Genomic DNA, 10,553 nt, shown 5'->3' with positions numbered 1-10,553 from the left:
TTATGACAATGAATTCAATTTGTAATAGGTTATACCAAGAGGTGGATTTTCTACTTTCATTATCTTCTTTTATAACAGAAATTAACCCTAGAACGGTTAACCAATATTCCATTTGTTTTTTTACATCTTTTAAATTTTTTTCATCAAAGTTTTCCGATTTAGCACTATTAGTATCTTCACGAGATGTATATATAACACCAATAACAAAAAAAAAAATAATAATAATAATAAAAATAAAAAAATTTCAACTAAGTCAAATATTCAAAACTTGACAATATTAATTCAAATATTCCAAGGAACAATATAACAAATGAAATGAATATTGAAGTTTAAAATGACATAGTCACAATTAATTTTATGTTTAAGTCAATTAGTCAAGTAAATAATATAAGTTTTAAAACTTTCCACTAAGTTATCAAAATGAAATAAGTGCTTAAAATTAAAAATATTGAAGCAATTTTGAAGAGTGCAATACTTAATCAATAAAATTTCTATGAGCTTCCAAAATGAAAAGTTATGTAGTAAGTTTCAAAATGAAAATTATAAAAGGTTCTAAAATATAATAGAATAAAAAAATTGAAGCATAATAACAATGAGCATGTTAGCAACTACCAAGTATTATTATCACACAAACCACACAAACCACTTTAGATTGTTGTAAAATTAACGTGACTTGTGCAATGAACTATCAATTATAAGCATAAATCAAATAAAAAAAATATTAGAATAGAGTTAGGAAAGTTGGCCTAAGAGAGTCGCAATAATCGATGTTATAAAGTTGTGTGGCCTCTCTTTCGTGTGAGTACTTTTGGCCCTACACAGCTCCAAGATAAAACCCTTATAGCTCACAGTCGATTCTCCTCCTATGGGCACAATCACAGAGAGAGAGAGAATAATCCTTTATCGATTGTCAAAATTTATAGAAGAATATCAAATGACTAGAAAGTAGTATGAAAAAATAGTAGTATGAAAAGACTAGAAAGTATCTTTTGTGTTTGATTTATTGTGTGCCAAAGAATGTGAAATCCTCCCCTTTTTATAGTAAAAAAATTCAACCATTTAATAATAAAAATTAATCAAATTCAACATAGGTTACAAATATAATAATGGGATTAAATTTTTGTATTGAATCAAAATTTAAAACAAAAAATGAAAAAAAAACTGAAAACTTGGAAATTAAAATGAAAACTGAATTTTAATTTTCAATTTAAAATTTTTATAACTTATTTTTCGAACATCTAAAAAGTTGTAAGGGAAAGAAAACAGTCGCTAACTAGATAAAAAAATGCAGCATATAAAGGGAAAAAGCAATAATTAGTGCTAGACAGATATAAAGAAAATGCTTATCTTTGGGTCCACTAAGATTATTCTCCCTATTTTCATTCATGAACGTCAATTTAAGTTGCATTTTGGATAAATTAGGGTTGGACTCTTCAATCTTATACTTGGTGTGATTTCCAACTTTTAAAATGAGATTTTGAGTCACCAACCTATTTAGCACCTGTTTGGTCCCCATTTCTTGAAACTCATTTTTAGCTATACATTTTATTGGAAACAAAATGTTTATCAACTTTTCAATCACACATTTCACTAACTTTTATAAAAATCTATTAAAATTTTTTATTTTATCCCAACCAAACAGGAGCTCAAATTGTGAATTTGGATCTTCATGTGATCAAAATCATCAACATAGATTAAATCACAAGCGACTTCCACATGATTCACAGTTAGAGGCAAACTACTTAATCCTTAACTCCAATTAACTGAAAGTCATATGATTTTAACATTAATATTGATTATTTTCATCATTTGAAAGCCTAAATCCATAGCTTAAATAGGTTAGAGGCCCAAAATCGTAGAACTTGAGGAGCTCAGTTGTAAATTGCCATAATTTTATCTTCAAATATGTTTTGATAATTTGCTTCTTTCTTTTAACTCTCATTTTACTTTCAAGTAAACAAGTTTCGAAAATAGGTTTGGGTGTTTTGACTCTAACGACCAAGATTTCAAAGTCAATAAAAATTTCCCAATTATCATAAATTTTTATTCGAGACAACTGTAAAGCATTGATTGATTTAAGGTAAGATAAATGTATATGATTGCTTGATTTTAGATGATTTTTTGTATCCATTGCCTTTTAAAAATCTTTTCTTACCCTTTAATTTTAAATAATAATTTTTAAAGACGAAGATTAATTACGACAATTATTAAAAACCGAAAGAATTCTTAGATGCCTCATTTTTCAAAGAAAAGGGTCCAATTGCCTCATCTTCCATGACGAACTTTTATCATTTTCTTCGGATAAACCGAATTAATTGGGTCTCGACTGAATTGGTTAGTTTTGATAATGATAAATAAGGTAAATTACGTAATTTCAAGTTAACTTTTTCAACTTTCACTAATAAAATATCATTTGTTTGAAAACTTACTTATTTAATTATTAGTGACATTTTCATTTTGACCAAACATGCTTAAAAAATGACATAGTTAGGCTTTATGACGTGTTCTAATTTTGGCCTTTAAAGCATTATAATGGGCACTCACCACTTACGACTTATAGTGTGCAATTGAGTTTTGATGAATATTTCTCAACAAAAAGTAATACATAATTCTTTTTATTTAATATATTATATTTTCATTGACGAACCTAAGTCGAAAATTGTTGCAAGACTTTATACTTTTTTGCCAAAATTAAAAAGTCTTTCAATAATAAGTACTCATAAGTTAAACGTTATTTCTAATATATATATGTTAATCACCGATAGTGTTTGAAAGCAATTTAGATGATAATGAATTCCAAACTCCACAATTGATGACGAATTGTAATTTTTTGCTGCTCATTTTTTGTTATTCAAAACTTACACAAGCTTTGTCAAGGTTTTTATTCACTACTTTTACATATTTACAACGTAGATTAAATGATATTTATATCTAAATTAATAGCTATTTCAATATAAAATATTAGCCATTAACTTTTTAAATTTATTTTAGATTACCAAAACAAATACACACGTATATTTTCCTAATTACTACGTAATTTTCTTAGACAAAAATGTTAATAAAGTAGCCCATGACATGCTTTGCCTCTATTTGGTTTAGATGTAAATTAGAATTTCAATAAATTTTGATAAAAGCTGATGAAATACGTGATTGAAAAGTTACAGTCTCATAAATGCACGGTTAAAATTAATTATTGACTTTAACTTAAATTTTATTTCAAATTTTGAGCCGAAGGAAACATGAACTTTATCTAATTTTGAGGATTGAAGATTTGATCATTGACTTCACAAATGTTGATTGAAAAAATACCACTGCATATTTGGTAAAAAGAAAAAGAACGAAAAAAAAAAAAATCATGTGAGATAGGAAAGCAAGAAATGGACTTTTCTAATTCCATTGAGGACCAATTATTTGGGGTGACTAATTTGACCTAAATAGAACGTGCTACGCAAGACGGCGAGAATCAGACTTTGAACAAGGTTACTCTCTCCCCCCACCCATTATAAGTACTGCTGCTTCTTGGATTACTTCGTAAGTTTAAAGCAATCATCTTCAATAACCAAAAATTTTCTTGCACATACACCAAATTTGATCAGCTTAACATAAACCATGAATACAGATCAAACTGCATCTACTTGTTCTTCAATTCCCCTTCTGGGATGTATTCTTGATATTATTTCACTTCTAATCAAATCTGAGAGCCCAGATGGAGCCGAAACCGTGTCAGAAGACAAGAAAAAAGACGCTGCAAGTTTTTTTTCTTTCCCTTCTCTTTTTTTTTTTTTTTTTTTGCCCTTTTTAATCTCTGTCCATTTTTGTTTCTCTATTTTTCTAGTCATCTAATTGGTAATGTATTGTTAGTTCTTCTATAAATGTTACTACTATAAGTCTAAAATATTTATCCCGAATTGGAAATGGTTTTCATCTTTTTATTTCTTTAATCGTAGTTCTGTATTTCTAAATTATTCTTTCAGAATAAAAGAACAAAATATGGCTAGCTAGCTTAAAAAGAACTTATATAACTGATAAAAATGAAAGAGTGTTTGCTGATTGATACTTGTATTTTAATTTTGCTGGAAAATGGGATCAGTATCACCATTTATCTCATAAGAAAAGAACTTAAGATTGTTAATTAACAAGAGGATATGCGAAATGTCCATAGAACTTGATGCTCAATACAATTTTGATTGGGAAACTTGCAGCACTCGTCTCCCGTTTAAACAACTTTACACATTCAAAACTACATGGAAATGAATACACAACTCTTTTTAAATTTTTCTCTTGCTCAAAAACTGGTTTGGAAATTCTTGGTATTATCAAGTCAAGATAGTGATAATGGAAATTGAACATATTCTTTTCCATAAATTTTATTGACGTTGAAACCCGACAATGAATCGTGGCCAATAGATTCCAACTCCGCTTCCATCCAAGCGTATAATGCCTACACACATGGACGATCACGTTAGACTGCTCGCGATTGTTGCTCAAGCGAGGTGTAACAATCGTGAATACTTCGATGTTTAAGTCAAACAAATTGTATAAAATATTTGTTTTCTATTTGATTTGATAAAAATTACATTTTTTTTATATTTTAATAAAATTTAATAAAATACGTGGTTAAAAAGTTGATATAAATTATGTATCTCATTGAACGTGTGACTAAAAATGAATTTAGAAAAAAATTAATTTTAAGAAATGGAGGTAAAATAAACACTAAATCTCATAATTTGCACACTCTAAATTAAATTTGATTAATATGCACTAATTATTTATATTAAAACCCATAAAGCCAAAATATGGAGCGAGTATGAGCCCTTTAATTCTAGGCTCATGATTTTCTTTGTCGATTCGACTTGTATACAGTATGTATGTCAATTTATTACAACAAAAAAAATGGCATTTTTCAACACATAAAATGCAACATTTGTTATTTGAATGTTGTTAAAGGTATCTATCGCAAAAAAAATGTAAGTCAATATTGCCATTGGTAAACATAATTGAGATTTGGCAACATTTTTTGAATGAATGTTGCTAATGTCATCTTTTTACAATGTTTATTGAGTGTTGTAGAAAGTTTTATATTTCGCAACATTTATTAGCAATTGTTAAATGTTTATGCTATAGCAACGTTCAGTGACTATTACGGATACTTAGGTATATCGTTTTTCACAATATTCGTTTACTGTTGTGTAAAGTTTCTCTTTTTGCAACATTTATTAACGTTGCAGAAAGTCAAACCTTTTGTAGCATTTATTAAACGTTGTAAACTTGTAGAAAGTTAAAACTTTTCACAATGTAATTTGGATGTATGAATATCCATGTCATTGTTCAATTGTTTGTCGAAAATTAATTTTTTTCTTTTCATTTATTAATTCTTAGAACGGTTCAATTTAATTTTAAACTGTAGTTAAAATATCGAAACTTAATCAAAACTGTCTTGAAATGATTTTTATTAAGTTCATAAACATATTGTTACCCTTTCCGTGTGTTACCAAACAAATGATTTCGAACAGGAAGTTTCAATTTAATTTAGTGGTATGACGATTTTACTATACAGCCCTACGATTTAGTACAAAGAAATTGTACATGCTATGAATATATTTTTGAATTGTATTTTACTAGACGATGATTCAAAGTAGGGAAAATGTAAACTGGGTCCCTAAACTTTCCAAAAAGCACAATGTGTTCCAAAACTTATTTTTTGGCGCCACCGTCCCAAACCTTTGGTTGACGGGGGAGACTTTGAACTACAAAAATTAAGGGAAGTACTATTTACACACAAAATCAATTGTATAAGGGGTTGAATGAGAAAAATAAAAGAATTAGAACCGAAAGCACACAAGGGGCCAACGTTTTGGATTTTTTTTTATTTTTTTATTTTTTAATTTTTGGTAAAAAGTATGGAAAATTTCTTGAAATGCAAACATAAAAATAATATAATAATTTCAATCAAGGGTAGTGAAACTTTATAATTTTGTAAGCGAAAAATAGATAAGGTTAGCGAGGCATGCATCTATATTATCATATGAAAAGAATATTGTTAGTAACTACAACCTCATGAAATCGACAAAAGTTTTAAAAATGTGACAATGACAATCTTACATTTAAAAAAAAAAGAAAAAAAAAGAAAAAAAAGGAGAATGTATTTTAAAGATAAAATGCTAAAGAAAGTGTTGCAACAACCTTGGGATATAATTAAATTTGAAAATGAAAATAGACTTTAAAATATAATTTCGGAAACTAAACTCAAAAATCCAACATTTGAGCTATGGCATTGATGATAATACATACATAAGACAATGCTAAAGAAATACAGCATTGATTTATTATTTAGGATGACAATGTCCTCAAAAGTGTTATGAGAAAGAAATTATTTCATTGCAAAATCATTCAATGCTCCTTTTCAAAATTTCTCACACATTTTAGTAGTTAATTTAAGAGGATGTTTATATCAATTATATTTTATTAGACATTTAGACCACAAAAAGTTCAGCAGGATAATTATAACAGATCGCAATTCACATGTTTTTTCAAGTGAAATAGCATTCTACGAGGCTTCTATAATGAGTTTTTCTTTATTTTATTTTCGGTGTTTTCAAATGTAATCGGAATAAATTTTAAGCCAATTCGATTTCCTCAAATTCAAACGGCTTCTCCATTTTTTCAATTGAACCGGCAAGTCTTATCTAATTCTTTGGACATTGTCATTGACTCAATAATCAGATCTCACTAGATAGGAACAAAATTCTAGTCAAAAAGATCAGACAGGAAAACATAGGAAGAAACTAAAGAATGTTGGCAATAGTAACTGAAAAACATAAAAACCAAACTGGTAAAAACCCTTCACGTTTTCTAACATACCAATAATTATGAAAGACCGCAAAAAACTCATAGATTGTCTGAATCTTAACCCAGGTTACCTGAACCTTCAATTCTAAACAGATTTGTAACTGTCCTCAAAATTTAGGTGTGTTGGTAGTATTAGATAAGATTATATAGCATTCATAGATAAGGCTGTACAATCATTCAAAAATCTTTTAACACAACAATTATATTAATTAGAGACCATGAAAATTCATAGATTGTCTGAATGTCATAGATTTCTTTTGAAAGAATACTATTCATCATTAATGTGATAATCATCAATTTAGGTGACAGTTAGCTCCTTCATTTATTGTTTAGTGCATTAAAACGCATCATAACTCTATTGGACAACAAATCATGGGACCCATTGTCACCTAAACTGATAATAATCACTACTAATGATGAATAACATTACTTTATGAGATGAACTCACGAAGGTCTAAGTTGCATATAAATGAAAACGGGATCAAAAGGCGACACTATACTTCACTTGGAAACACTATTTTTCAGAAAAGTAATACACAAAATGCTTTGAAACGCATTGAAAAATCCTAATTTATTTTTATAATTTTAACATTTAATTTCAAAAATATTAATTCAAACTCTAATAACAAGTTAATTTAATTTTTGTAAGGCCACTTGTTAGTTTTGTTGTAATTAAGAATTTAAATATAAATGAGATATTTTAAATTATTTGTTGAAGTCTGGAGCTAAGTTACTAGTTGAAGCTTACAATAGACCATAATAATGCACAGTTATTGATCCAAGCTTTCAAATATTTTGACCTAAAGTTTCCTAACACTTAATCAAAAGTATTTTCAAGGTTTTCAAATTTTACTTTAAATTAAAAATAAAAATTAGGAAACCTCCTTTTAGAATTTTCTAAAACGTTCTTGAAGTGTTAGTTTCCTAAACCATTTCAAAATGGAAATATTAACGTCTTAAAGTTTCCATCCATTCTAGACGACAGTATTATGAATAAGTTTTTAGTTTATTTTTCTCAAAAACAAGCCATCAAGCCATCAAGAAAGAAACAAAAATATTAGTTTTGATTAAAGCATAAGCCAAAACATAAGCAGTAGATAATAAAGCCATTATAATTAGCCATTGACTGAGAGAACTGGTTTTTCATTCATAATATTAGACAAGACATGCTTGATATTGTAGATATCTAATTATTTTATTCGGTACGCATCAAACAGACAACCAAGCTATCTGTAAAGAAACCAAAATAAGTTTGTCTGATCAAAACATAATTAAGACAAGAATTACATAGTATTGCTATTATTAATCAGCTTTGGATGAGAGAACTGGCAAGATGAAACCATTCCCATTAAATCCCCTTCCATTCTGCCTTCCAAGGAGGGATCTTGATTCATTGGCAGGTCCAAAGTTAAGCCAATGGCTGAATCTAGGAAATGAGGATAAAGAAATGCATCTTCATTTATCTGCATCTTCATTTCTGATGCAGCAGGAGGGTACATCATGGCTTTGCCCTTATCCACCATTGAAGCATTGTTGGACGAATCATTGTTCCCAAATAGGTTTTTCATGAAGTCCATTTCCTCCTCACATGTTTCAAAAGTAAAAAAAGGCTGGCCCTCGACCTCAGGCACGGTGGAGCTGGGAGGAGTAATGGTGGTGGCAGCCGCATATGAGGTGGTGGAGGTGGATGTGAAGCCGGAACAGTTGTCCATGTAATTGTTCTGGATGTAATCTTGTAACAGGGTTGATTGTCGTTTTCCATTTTCCCCTCTTGGTTTCTTGATTTTTGTCCTTTTAATCTTTCTTCTTTTCGTCGCATTCCAGTGATTATTTATTGAATTTTCAGTTCTTCCAGCGATGTATTTGGCAATCTCAGCCCATTTGTTTCCAACCCTCTTGTGGACTTCGATTAACAGCCTCTCTTCCTCTTCGCTCCAATCGTCTTTCTAAAATAATTTTATCAACAAAAAATATCATTTAAATTACATAAAATCATTGTAGAATTAAAATCAAAAAATGAGATTTAATTTGTAGTAAAATTGAGAGCAAAGAAACTCAAGAAATATATATGTAAACCGGATTCATCAACACACGAAAAAATAATCTAGTCTATGGTGCTGTGTAAAGCTATTTACTGTGCAAAAAAACTGCCCAAACCCTAGAAATTCTTTCAAGTAAATTTTCAAGATTTTCATGCTGCAAGTCCTCCAAACAGTTAGACTGAAGCTGTTATCTCAATGAAGCATCGATTAATAAATAGAAGATTTTCAACCAAAACAAAAACAAGGGCTTAAAAAGATTAATAGAAGAAAGTAGGAAAAAGTTATTTTTGCCGTTTCTCACACCTAGAATCATCATGTTAAAAATCTAGGAAAAAATTCTCAGTATATGCAGCAAATTTGAGTCCGTAAATAGCCATATATAACTACAAAAAGTAGTTTTTAGTCCCAAAACAATAAAATCTCCATTTGTTAATAAATCTAATTGTGGCTGGTACTTTCTTGTGAGATACAAAGTCATTTATGAAATTTGGGGCAAGATCTGAAGATCAGAAAAGAGATTTTACGTAGAACAGTAAAAATGGAAATGAAAGTGAGATTGAGATAAGATTAAAACCTTTATATTAGGACGCAGATGATTAAGCCATCTCTCACGACACTGTTTTCCCGCTCTCAACACCATTTTCTCAGCTATCATAGTCCAATTTCTTGGACCATACTGCATTACCAACTCAATCAATTTCCTTCATTGCAAGCATTAAATCAAATTAGAGTACAAGATCAAAAAATCAGTTAACGAATAGAAAAAACACTTCAATCTAAAAGAACAAAATGAAAGCTATCCCCGAAAACGGGTACCTATCTTCCTCTTCAGTCCACTGACCCTTGATCAAATAACCATCAGGCTGAACCTTTTCTCTCTTCTCTCTTGAATCAGAACTTTCACTTGTCAATTTCACTTCATTTGAATTCTCATTAACATGTTCATCTTGGTTCCAGGCCACCTCTGCATAAGGGAGAGTCTCATTTCCAAAACTTGTTTCAGGAAGTTTATTTGCAGAAAAACCAGAAAACAGGTTTGGAGAAAAAAAGGGTAACTGATTTTGCACAGAGTTTAAGGTTTCCTGGTAATAAAAATTGTTTTGAGATGACGAGAACTTGTCTGTGGCCGTTAATGGAGGTTTTTGTTGGAAAAATGAAGAATTATCTCTTAAATTCCCATACATAAAACAGTTTCCTCCAATTTCCATCTAGGGTTATTCTCAAGCAAACAAAACAAGAGAAATCAGCTGCATGCTATTTCAGCCATAGGTGTGAACAATTCAAGGGATGAGGATTGGAAGGGGTAATAATTTAATGAGCTTCCTGTTTGATAAGGAAGTAGAAAAAGTGGAGGAGAGATTTAAGGGTGGTCATAACTGTCAATTTCATAATTCATTTTGCTAAATCCTTTGGACATGTTTGGTAACAAGATTATTTCGACATCCACAAACAGCTCAGTATTAACGGTAAGAAATTGGACTACAACAAAACAATTAAATGTTCACTTGTATTATCATGATTAACCAATTCAAATAAAAAAAATAAAAAATAAAAAAAGAGAGAGAGAATTATAACGAAAATCGATCACGTTATATCCATGTATATGAAAACCATGTCTAAAAATTAAGGATGGTAATAGAACGGAGCAAGTGGGCCCTTCCC

At 29.6% G+C, this 10,553-nt stretch overlaps 1 protein-coding gene across 1 annotated transcript; it reads right to left on the bottom strand.

The window, feature by feature from the left end:
• Positions 1-8,132: 8,132 nt before the first annotated feature.
• LOC111382054 (transcription factor MYB119-like) lies at positions 8,133-10,099 on the bottom strand. Its single transcript, XM_023005913.1, has 3 exons — positions 9,708-10,099; positions 9,466-9,592; positions 8,133-8,795 (listed from the first exon to the last, which is right to left on the bottom strand). The coding sequence occupies exons 1-3, from the start codon at positions 10,097-10,099 to the stop codon at positions 8,133-8,135; spliced, it is 1,182 nt and encodes a 393-aa protein (XP_022861681.1).
• Between the last annotated feature and the right edge of the window lie 454 nt (positions 10,100-10,553).

This window comes from Olea europaea, unplaced genomic scaffold, assembly GCF_002742605.1.
Source record: "Olea europaea var. sylvestris unplaced genomic scaffold, O_europaea_v1 scaffold2424, whole genome shotgun sequence".
Classification (NCBI taxonomy): Eukaryota; Viridiplantae; Streptophyta; class Magnoliopsida; order Lamiales; family Oleaceae; genus Olea; species Olea europaea.
Note: the sequence above shows the minus strand (reverse complement) of the source record. Positions and strands in the feature narration are given on the sequence as shown.

Excerpts from the sequence above, each read along its gene's own strand:
- LOC111382054 (XM_023005913.1), bottom strand. The coding sequence starts at position 10,099 with ATGGAAATTGGAGGAAACTGTTTTATGTATGGGAATTTAAGAGATAAT. Across the intron at positions 9,593-9,707 it reads TGGACTGAAGAGGAAGATAG|GAAATTGATTGAGTTGGTAA; the intron begins GTACCCGTTTTC and ends CTTGCAATGAAG. Across the intron at positions 8,796-9,465 it reads ATCTGCGTCCTAATATAAAG|AAAGACGATTGGAGCGAAGA; the intron begins GTTTTAATCTTA and ends AAATTATTTTAG.